At 47.4% G+C, this 12,077-nt stretch overlaps 1 protein-coding gene across 1 annotated transcript in view; it reads right to left on the bottom strand.

Moving 5' to 3' along the window:
- Positions 1 to 12,077, bottom strand: part of LOC139274800 (PC3-like endoprotease variant B) — a 994,028-nt gene that overhangs the window by 401,952 nt on the left and 579,999 nt on the right. The window contains exon 11 of the mRNA XM_070891493.1: positions 10,209 to 10,309. Coding sequence (XP_070747594.1) covers positions 10,209 to 10,309 — 101 coding nt within the window. The remainder of the gene's footprint in view (positions 1 to 10,208; positions 10,310 to 12,077) is intronic.

Here is a 12,077-nt window from a genome sequence, read left to right as displayed (position 1 = left end):
CAGGGCATGCCCTGTATGTGGCTGCCCAGTCCCCATTCAGGACACATTTCTTGACTAGAGACAATAGCGGGTCTCTATTTGTCCAGACTTTCATCTGACGGGCTGTCACGGGTGAGCCTTCGCTTCCGAAAGCTTCAACAGCCATGACCATCTCAACACCATGCTCGGTAGCCCTCTCAGTGGTGGCTAGTGGGAGCCTGCTGAGTGCATCGGCGCAGTTTTCGGTGCCCGGTCTGTGCCGAATTGTGTAGTCATAGGCAGCTAACGTGAGTGCCCACCTCTGTATGCGGGCCGATGCGTTTGCATTTATGGCCTTGTTGTCGGCCAAAAGGGACGTTAGGGGTTTGTGATCTGTCTCCAGCTCAAATTTCCTGCCAAACAGATACTGGTGATTTTCTTTACCGCATATACACATGCGAGCGCCTCCTTTTCTACCATCCCGTAGCCCCTTTCTGCCTGGGACAGACTCCTGGAGGCATAAGCTACCGGCTGTAACTGACTCTTGGCATTGACATGCTGCAACACACACCCGACACCATAGGACGACGCAAGGCTCGTTAACACAAGTTTCTTGCATGGGTCATATAGCGTTAACAGATTGTTGGAACATAACAAATTGGGTGCTCTATTAAAAGCCCTTTCCTGGCTGTCCCCCCAGACCCATTCATGACCTTTGCGTAGGAGCACGTGTAGCGGCTCTAGCAGCGTGCTCAATTTGGGAAGAAAGTTACCAAAATAGTTCAAGAGCCCCAGAAACGAACGCAGCTCCGTCGTGTTACGGGGTCTGGGTGCTCTCTGGATCGCTTCCATCTTGGATGCAGTAGGGCTGATCCCGTCTGATGCTACCTTCATCCCCAGGAATTCTACCTCTGGAGCTAGGAAGACACACTTCGCCTTTTTCAGGCGCAGACCTACCCGGTCCAGTCTGCGTAGCACCTCCTCCAGGTTGTGGAGGTGTTCTTCAGTATCGTAACCCGTAATGAGGATGTCGTCCTGAAAAACCACCGTCCCTGGAATCGACTTGAGGAGGCTTTCCATATTTCGTTGGAAGATCGCGGCGGCCGAGCGAATCTCGAGCGGACATCTGTTGTACTCAAACAACCCCTTGTGTGTCGTGATGGTGGTCAGCTTCTTCGACTCACTCGCCAGCTCCTGGGTCATGTAAGCTGAGGTCAGGTCCAATTTTGAAAAAAGTTTGCCACCGGATAGCGTCGCGGTAGCTGTAGTGGGTACTGGTCTTGGAGTGACACCCGATTGATGGTGGCCTTGTAATCGCCACATATCCTGACTGACTCATCCGCCTTGAGTACCGGCACAATCGGGCTCACCCAGTCACTGAATTCGACTGGCGAGATGATGCCTTCCCTCAACAGGCGATCCAATTCGCCTTCTATCTTTTCCCGCATCACGTACGGCACCGCTCTGGCCTTGTGGTGTACTGGTCTGGCGTCCGGGTTTATGTGAATCACTACCTTGGCCCCCATGAAAGTGCCAATGCCGGGTTGAAATAATGAGTCAAATTTGTCCAGGACCTGTGAGCATGATACTCGCTCCACAGAGGAAATTGCATTGACATCGCCCCATTTCCAGTTCATGACAGCAAGCCAACTCCTCCCCAGTAGTGCGGGACCATCCCCTGGGACAATCCAGAGTGGCAACCTGTTCTCCGAATCTTTGTGGGTCACGACTACTGTGGCGCTGCCTAGCACCGGAATGATCTGCTTTGTGTAAGTCCGTAGCTGTGTGTCAATCGGCGATAATTTTGGCCTCCTGGCCTTGGATGCCCACAACTTTTCGAACTGTTTGATACCCATCAGGGACTGGCTGGCACCTGTGTCTAACTCCATTGATACTGGGATGCCATTGAGGAGCACTTTCATCGTTATCGGTGGCGTCCTGGTGTATGAACTGTATACGTGCTCCACATGAACTCGCTGAACTTCAGCTTCCAGCGATTTCCCCCAGTGTCAATTTCTGCAGGTATTTTGCTCATCTCTGCAAACTCCAGCTGAATGTATGCCTCCACACCTCCAGCATGAGCTGCGGTTTGAAACAAAAGGTCCCTTGCCAGTCGATCGTCCCTGACTGCCCCTGTTATTGTCCTTGAGTGCACCATTAACAGGTGTTGATGGCTCCATTACTGGCCGCATTGTCCCTTGCAATGGCATGAATCGCTGTTCAGCTTGCCATTGTCTCTGTCGAACTCCCCCTTTGGGTTCGACTACATGTTGGGGCATGCCTGACTGCCCTTGTCTGCCTGGAGAACTGTGTGCTGCTTTAACAATGTTGAATCTCTGTCCCAACCATTCCTTAACACAGTACCTCTCGTCTGTTCTGCTAGTGGCCATGCTCGCGTGGTTTAAATCCCAGTTTCTTGTCGCCATTGATACGTCCTTACTACACAGTATAAATGCACACGAGGCCCATGCTTGAGAAAAGGTCAGTCTGTGACCTGTCCTTTATTCCTTAGCACTCAAGTGATGAAGGTGGGTGGAGCTTCCCCTTTTATACCTGAAGGTCCAGGTTAGGAGTGTCTCCCACCTAGTGCTCAGTGTTCTCACGGTGCACAACTTAGGTCAGTTTATACATGGGTTACAATGCTGGTTGAATACATGACACTGATGATGTGCTCTCTCAGGATCACACTATTCCTGAACCCAGACCTGCCACTCTGTCATTGCACCCAACCATGGATTCGCCCGACTGAACTCTCCAAGGACGATGCTGACCAGTCTTCAGTCGGCCCTTCCAGTGCCAGAGCTAGTTGAGGGCATCCGAGAAGGACATCTGTAGCTTCCACACAGGAAACACAGCATCTTTCCTGTAGTGTATGGAGAAAGAGTCAGACTGAACACTGGGAGCTCAAAGTAACCTGTGACCTTAGTCTTTTATTGCAGGTCTCCAGAGTGCCTCTCCAACCTGTGAAGCCTCCTTAAATACCTGTGCTCCCAAGGGATTATGGGATCCCTTGGGACTCCAGCGGATGAGCCTTCTGGTGGCTGTACAGAGCAAATACAAGTTTACATATATAACAACACTCGCCCCCAAAGTCAATAGGGTAACTATTTACAATGTGAGTCGATCTGGGGCCCTTATTGCCCTGGTTGATCGTCTCGGTGTGAAAGCTGGTGTTGTTGAATCATTTGTTGGGCCTTCGCTGGGCTGCTGTGCAGCTGGCCTTGCTGCGCTGCCTGGTGTGTTGGGCCCTGCAGGCTGCTGTGGATGACGGGTTCTGCTTAGTGGTCAACCATGGTGTCGGTTGCCACTGGTGTGTATGTTGGGGGATCAAAAAAGATAGGGTGCAAGGTGGGTTGCTCAGGGTAGTCCGTGAATCTAGTTTGATTTGGTCCAAGTGTTTCCGGTGAATGAGTCCATTTGAAAGTTTGACCCGAAACACCCTGCTCCCCTCTTTGGCCACACCAGTGCCGGGAAGCCACTTGGGACCTTGTCCATAATTTAATACAAATACAGGATCATTGACTTCAATCTCGCGAGACACAATTTTATTGCGCTATCATGGTATGCACTTTGTTGAAGCCGCCTGCTCTCTACATGTTCATGTAGATCAGGGTGAACTAACGAGAGCCTTGTCTTAAGACTTCTTTTCATGAGCAGTTCAGCAGGTGGGATCCCAGTAAGCGAGTGGGGTTTCATGCGGTAGCTAAGCGGGATAGGTGAGTCTGCAGTGAGCCTTCAGTTACCCTCTTCAAGCCTTGCTTGCTGGTTTGCACTGCTCTCTCTGCCTGACCATTGGATGCTGGTTTAAATGGGGCAGATGTGACATTTTTGATCCCGTTACAGGTCATGAATTCTTTGAACTCAGCACTAGTAAAACATGGCCCGTTGTTGCTCACCAGGTCATTGGGTAAGCTGTGAATGGCAAACATGGCCCGCAGGCTTTCAGTAGTGGCAGCGGACATGCTAGCCGACATTATCTCACATTCAATCCACTTGGAGTACTCGTCTACAACTACAAGGAACATTTTACCCAAGAACAGGCCTGCATACCCTAGACCACAGTTTGGAGGGCCAAGACCATAAACTTAGCAGCGCCTCCCTGGGTACATTGCTTAACTGCGAGCATGTATTATATCTGTGAATGCAGGACTCTAAGTCCGCATCGATACTGGGCCACCACACGTGGGATCTGACTATCGCTTTCATCATTACGATGCCTGGGTGGGTACTGTGAAGATCATTGATGAAGGTGTCACTGCCCTTCTTGGGGACCACTACTCGATTGCCCCACAGAAAGCAGTCTGCCTGTATAGACATTTCATCTTTGCACCGCTGGAAAGGCTTGATCTCTTCCTGCATTTCCACTGGGACACTGGACCAGTTCCCGTGAAGCACACAGCTTTTGACTAGAGATAATAAGGGGTCCTGGCTTGTCCAGGTTTTGATCTGCCGGGCAGAGACAGGTGATTGCTCACTCTCAAATGCTTCCATAACCATGGCTAGATCTGCGGGCTGCGCCATTTCCACCCCCGTAGTGGGCAATGGCAGCCTACTGAGAGCATCGGCGCACTTTTCTGTGCCTGGCCTGTGGCGGATGGCGTAGTTGTATGTGGACAACGTGAGCGCCCATCTCTGGATGCGGGCTGATGTGTTGGTATTTATCCCTTTACTCTCGGAGAACAGGGATATAAGTGGCTTATGGTCAGTTTCCAATTCGAATTTTAGGCCAAACAGGTATTGATGCATTTTCCTTACCCCATTGACACACTCTAACGCTTCTTTTTCAATCATGCTGTAGGTTCTCTCGGCCTTAGACAGACTCCTGGATGCATAAGCAACCGGTTGCAGTTTCCCGAAATCATTAGCTTGTTGCAATACACACCCGATGCCATATGATGACACATCACATGCTAGTACCAAACGCTTACATGGATCATACAACACAAGCAATTTGTTTGAGCATAACAATTTTCTCGCTTTTACAAAGGCATTTTCTTGTTTTTGCCCCAAACCCATTCGCCCCCTTTCGTAGTAAGACATGCAGTGGTTCTAACAGTGTGCTGAGACCCGGTAAGAAGTTACCAAAGTAGTTCAAGAGTCCCAGAAACGACCGCAGCTCCGTCACATTCTGTGGTTTCAGTGCGTTCTCGATTGCCTCCGTCTTCACGTTGGTGGGCCTGATGCCGTCTGCTGCAATCCTCCTTCCCAGGAACTCTGCTTCAAGTGCCAGGAAAACGCACTTTGAGCATTTTAACCTGAGCCCCACGCGGTTGAGTCGACTAAGAACATCCTCCAGGTTCTGCAGTTGTTCAACTATGTTCCGACCTGTGACCAAGATGTCGTCCTGGAAGACCACGGTGTGCGGGACCGACTTCAGTAAACTTTCCATCTTTCTCTGGAATATCGCTACCGCTGATCGGATTCAAAATGGACATCTGTTATAAACAAAAAGACCTTTATGCGTGTCGATGCAGGTGAGGGCCTTCGATGGTTCCTCCAGTTCCTGCATCATGTAGGCTGAAGTCAGATCCAGCTTCATGAACGTCTTTCCCCCCGCCAGCGTTGCAAAGAGGTCGTCGGCTTCTGGTAGTAGGTATTGGTCCTGAAGGAAGAAACGATTGATAGTTACTTTGTAATCGCCACAGATTCTGATGGTGCCGTCTCCCTTGAGGACTGGGACAATAGGACTGGCCCACTCTCTGAACTCAATTGGTGAGATGATGCCCTCTCTTTGTAGCCAGTCTAGCTCGATCTCTACCCTTTCTGTCATCATGTACGGTACTGCTCTCACCTTGTGATGGATGGGTCGCGCCACCGGAATTAGGTGGATCTGCATTTTTGCTCCTTGGAATTTCCTGGTTCGAACAGCGAACGAAATTTGTTTAAGACCTGGGCACATGAAGTGTCATTTGCGGGCGATAGCGCTCGGACATCGTCCCTGTTCCAGCATATCTTTCCCAGCCAGCTCCTGCCGAGCAGCGTGGGACCATCGACTGGTACCATCCAGAGTGGTAGCTTGTGCACCGCTCCATCATAGGAGACCTTTACGGTAGCAGTGCTGATTACAGGAATCAGTTCTTTTGTGTAAGTTCTTAGTTTCGTGCGAATTGAAGTTAAGACTGGCCTTGAGGCCTTGTTGCACCACAACCTTTCGAAAGTCTTTTTGCCCATGATGGACTGGCTTGTGCCCATTTAGTTCAAAATTCAGCATTATCGGGGGACAATTCGTGGTGAATGTGTGTACCCCATGTACCTCTGCCTCCTCTATCTGAGGCTCTGTTTCATCGTGATCCTCCTCTGCAACATGGTGGTTTGCAGGTTTAACAGGCTTTGCAGCTCGCCTGCACACTCATTGGAGATGTCCCATTGTTCCACAGCCCTTGCAAACGTATCCTTTGAAACAGCATGAATGGAAACGATGATCACCCCCACAGCGCCAACAAGGTGTTAATGGCCTTGCATTCATCACCCTTGATGGTGGACTCTGAGACATCTGCGGACGTTTAGCTGTAGGTATGTGTGACCTGCCCTGTATGTTACGATTTGAAAACAACATCACTTTGTTCACAGTACTTGCAGCAGCACTTGTGTGCTGAGAGATTTGCTTATTATTGTCACTGGTGGCAATGAATGCCTGGGCTATTGCTATGGCCTGACTCAAGGTTGGGGTCTCTACAGTCAAAATTTTGCGAAGTGTGGCTTCGTGGCCAATGCCAAGTATGAAAAAGTCTCTGAGCATGTGCTCCAAGTATCCTTCAAATTCGTAATGCAAGGCGTCTTAGCTCGGCGACATAACTCGCCACTTCCTGGCCTTCAGATCTTTTGTAGATGTAAAATCGGTACCTCATCATCAGAACGCTTTCCTTTGGGTTCAAATGCTCTCGGACCAGTGTGCACAAATCGTCATATGATTTCTCCGTGGGTTTCGCTGGAGTGAGCAGATTGTTCATGAGGCCATACATTGGTGCCCCACAGATCTTGAGGAGGATCGCCCTTCGTTTGACAGCGCTCTCTTCCCTATCTAGCTCATTGGCCACGAAGTATTGGTCGAGTAGCTCCATAAAAGTTTCCCAATCATCTCCCTCTGAAAATTTCTCCAGAATACCCACTGTTAGCTGCATCTTTGGGTTCGCTATCTGTATCTTGTCGCCAGTTGTAGTGTATGGAGAAGGAGTCAGATTAAACACTGTGAGCTCAAAAGTAAAGTGTGACCTTAGTCTTTTATTGCAGGTCTCCAGAGTGCCTCTCCAACCTGTGAAACCTTCTTAAATACCTGTGCTACCAAGGGATTATGGAATCCCTTGGGACTCCGGGGAATGAGCCCTCTGGTGGCTGTACAGAGTAAATATAAGTCCACATATGTAACACTTCCCAGACCCATGAGGCAGCCACAGGGGAGACACTGCGGCATAGAAGTAGAACAGGCATGCAAAAGAGGGGTTATAAGGAAATGCACAAGGGTGAGAAATTATGTTGTGTTTGTTTTTTGTACCATTTTTTATGATGTAATAAATCTTTATTTTGTGTCCCTATACCTGGCCAGGTGTAAAATTTGACAGTGGGTAACGATGTATGGCAGGACTCATTGGGATGGCCATGGAAAAGCAAAGCTGAAGGCTGATGTGGACATTAGATCACTTGAAATGAGCAGCAATGAGACGGGTCTGCACTTCCCTTGCAGGATTGGGATGGCGACGACACCTCCTGTGTGGCTGGCAATGCACATCATGGTCCTCCTTCTCCTCCTCCTCCTCATGAGGTGCTATTGCTGGCTCCTCATAATTGTCAGGTTGTGAAGCATGCAGCAGATGACTACGAAGTTGGAGACCTGTTTAGGCGAGTACTGCGATGCTCCACCAGAGCGGTCCATGCAACAGAACCTTTGTTTGAGGATCCTGAAGCAGTGCTCAATTATGCACCTGGTGGCGGAATTAGAGTCGTTGTATGCATGTTCACCAGCAGTCCTGCCGTTCTGAAGGGGAGTCAGCAAGCCAAGTGGACAGGGGATATCCCTTGTCCCCAAGCAGCCATCCACAATCCTGGTTTGGGCCTGAGAAGACGGCGGGTACAGTGATCTGTCGCAGGATGAAGGCATCGTGGATGCTGCCTGGATACCAGGCATCAAGTGCCATGTTCCTGCACTGATGGTCACGCACCAGCTGGATATTCCTTTCTGTTCATAAAAATCTCAGCATGGGTTTGTGGCGCCCTCAGACCGATGTGTGTGCAGTCGATGGCCCCCTGCACCCTGGGGAACCCTGCAATCCAGACAAATCCAGCCTGCTGCTCCACTTGCTTCTCCCTGGTCATCAGGAGTGATATGTATTGCATTCTTCTCTTATAGAGAGCATCGGTCATTTGACAGATGGAGCGATGGGTGGAGAACTGTGCGATATTAGAAATGTCTGCAGTTGCAGACTGAAAAGAAGCAGTTGTGTAGAAGTTCAGCACTATGGGAACTTTTATTTCAATGCCTAGAGCTGTCCTCAGCCTTGTCTGAAGCTGCAGATCTAGCCACAGGAGATTGCACAGCTCCCTTAGGATTTCCTTCCTAAATCGGAGCCTTTGCAGACATTGCTCATCGCTCATCGCTTAGCTCCAGGAAGGAAAACTGATGTCGGTACACCCTTGCACGGTAGACCCTCCTTCCCCCAAGTCTGTGCTGGGTCCCTCTGATAGCAGCTGGCTGATTGCCTTCTCCCTCATCCTGTTGATGTTCCTCAGCCTCTGCAGGCTGAAGCTGGCAAGCATCTGGCTCCTCGCCCACTATCTGGTGTGGGGTTCAGCGTACCTGACCCTCCTTGTGATGCCAGCTCCTTCCTAGCAAACCTCTCTGCCTTGAGTTCTGCACCATCTCCAGATCCTTCTCCATGTTAGGCAGCCATGGCTGCGGTTTCCCTTGCCTGCTGTCTCTGGACCCGTTGCTGATGGCGCTGCCTTCTCCTGCGTGCGTCCCTGCCTCTCACAATATGGACAAGGTGTTCCCGTGCTAACATTGAGCCCATTGCATCTGCAGGCTCAACTCCCACTAGGAGACCTCTGGAGTACAGAATAAGGCCCCCAGGCCACTATCAATCATGGCGAGTAAAAAAACCTTTCAAAAGTCGGCAAAAGTTCTCTCAAATCCGCAACAGTTTTTGCAACTCCCAAAAAGAACTCCACAAAACTTTAGTGCACAAAAATCCTGATCCCACCAAAATTCCTTTTTCCTCCACTGGAGGTCTCGAGCAGCCCAGCAAAGTGCTCTGACACAAAAAGCTGTCGGGGGCACCGTCAGGATGCAGATAGTTTTTTTTATGGTGAATATCGATTCTGGGGCGGAGCAGCAGTGGTGCATACTGTGATTGCCTCATTACGGCCACAACCACAGTACTAAATTATGCTGGCGGTAGCCATTGAATTGGAAGTCAGTAACTGGCCTTTTTGGGGACCTGAATTTCGTCCCCATGATCTTCCACTGGGACGACCCAGTTTGTTTAAATTATTCCCTCCTAGAAAATGGTTGTGGAAAAACCTGTGCCACAAAGTGAATCCTAATCAATCACGCCAAATAAATGTAACAATAAAACCATGAATGATGTACTGATACTGCAGCATAAAAACTGAGAAACAAGAAATGACACTGCAGATGTTCATCTTGAGGACAGAACCTAGCAACCCTGGATGTCTGTTTTGGGTGTGATTGATGTTGGTGTCAAAGACATGGGCTGTCATTTACCTATTCTCAGGTGAACGTAAAAGATCCCATGGCATTATTCGAAGAAGAGGAGTTCTCCCCATTGTCCTGGCCAATATTTCTCTTTCAACCAATATCACTAAAACAGATGATTGGTTATCTGTCATTATCACACTGCAGCTTGTAGGACCTTGCTGTGTGCAAATTGGCTGCCGCAGTTCCTACATTACAACGGACTTCACTTCAAACATATTTCATTGGCTGTAAAATGCTTTTGGAAGTCCTGAGGTTGTGAAAGGCACTATAGAAATGCAAGTTATTGTTGGTTGTACATTATAACAAGAGGGCAGTTGCTACTCTGGCTCACAGGAATAAAAAAGTGTCATGTGTCAACCTAGGAAAGGACTTCTACATTATTTAATTGTATTAAGTTGCAACTAGACAGTCCTTTCACTATGATCAAGAACAGTTACAGAAAATCTCGGCATCAGAATTTCTCTCGTGCTTTGGAATACACTGGTATTTGATATGCTTTTTTAAAATTGCAGAACAGTTTATGTGTGACAATACTTACTTGGCCTGAAGGACCAATGCAATTATACCAGCTGCCATTGGAGCTGCACTTGAAGTGCCTCTGAAGTTGTTGGTGCATTTGTTGTCAAGTTCAGTTGTCACCTGTTGAAAACAATGTAATTGCACATATTGTATCATTAACAAGGTTGGAGCTCCAATTAGTTCCCGCCCACATATTGCATCAATGTTGAGAACAAAGAAGCTATGAAAAATAGTAAGAAGCATTTACAAAAGCAAAATCTGAAAAATTATGTTTACAGATCCATAAAAATAATGGGAATTGATGCATGCTGGTTATTATGTATGAAACATAACCTTATTCTGACCCTGATGAAACATTGTTTAACCCTTTATGGACCGTGGTAGCATCTTGGCTTATATTTTTGATTCAAATGCGATGAACACAGAAATGTTGTGGTTCCACACATTGCCTTAATTCTGGTTTACAACATTCACTATTCAAACATCATAACATTGGGCTGAAAGTGCTTCATTTTGAGTGGTACTGTGAGTTTGCAGATAAATTAGTAGTTCCTCCGAATCTGTGAGTTTGGCAATACATTGGGAAGCACCATCCCTAAATCTGCTCTAAGCCCATAATTTCTGCTTTTAATATGTTTTATTATGAAAGAAAAACAAACACAAACATAAACTAATTCTACATAAAATCTTGTTCCTGAACCACCTACATAACAAAAATGACTATAATTCAAAAATAATCATTGGTTGTAAAGCTCTTTGTCATATCCTGAGAAAATGATGAGGCAGTTTATAAATGCAATTTATTTTAACTTTTTGACTAATAGCAAAGTATATTATCCTTTCATTGTGTCGAAGCAGTTTGAGCCCATACAGAAGTCTTCTCTCAACATCAAATATCGATCTATGTTAACACATGAAATTAGTAGTATTGTGTACTCCTGTATATAGTGGTTCACAAATATTGAACATTGTATTGATTCCCTATGCAAAACAATACTGCATGTTTCATAGGCATTTTTAATTGTTCAAAACTGGCAGATACTACTGGCCTGGAAGTGGTGTCAAGGCTGGTGATTATGGGGCAATGATCGGGTAGGGGGCACATAACTTTGGACTAGTTGGCAGCTGAAGAACTGAAAACTGCTGAAGATGAGCTGCATTATCCTGAAATGGAAGAAGGAGAATCTACAAAACAAAGAAACCTGACAATAATATATCTTCAATTTAAACATGTTTAAGTAGTTCAGTTGTTCCCACTGTTGCCGAGTCAAAAGGTTGAGAGTTCTAGCCCCTCTCCATGACTTTAGCACCTGATCGAAGCTGAGGGAGAACTGAAAACGGAGAACTGAGAACTGAAAGCATTTGACAAGGTGCCACGTAAAAGGTTACTGCACAAGATAAAAGTTCACGGGGTTGGGGGTAATATATTAGCATGAATAGAGGATTGGCTAACTAACAGAAAACAGAGAGTAGGTTCATTCTCGGGTTGGCAATCAGTAACTAGTGGGGTGCCGCAGGGATCAGTGCTGGGACCCCAACAATTTACAATCTATATCAACAACTTGGAAGAAGAGACTGAGTGTAACATAGCCAAGTTTGCTGACAATACAAAAATGGGAGGAAAAGCAACGTGTGAGGAGGACACAAAAAATCTGCAAAAGGACAGGCTAAGTGAATGGGCAAAAATTTGGCAGATGGAGTATAATTTTGGAAAGTGTGAGGTCATGCACTTTGGCAGAAAAAAAATCAAAGAGCAAGTTATTATTTAAATGGAGAAAGATTGCAAAGTGCCGCAGTACAGCGGGACCTGGGGGTACTTGTGCATGAAACACAAAAGGATAGAATGCAGGTGTAGCAAGTGATCAGGAAGGCCAATGGTATCTTGGCC

This window comes from Pristiophorus japonicus, chromosome 10 (genome assembly GCF_044704955.1).
Source record: "Pristiophorus japonicus isolate sPriJap1 chromosome 10, sPriJap1.hap1, whole genome shotgun sequence".
NCBI classification, from domain to species: Eukaryota; Metazoa; Chordata; class Chondrichthyes; family Pristiophoridae; genus Pristiophorus; species Pristiophorus japonicus.
This window is presented reverse-complemented; position numbering and strand designations above follow the sequence as displayed.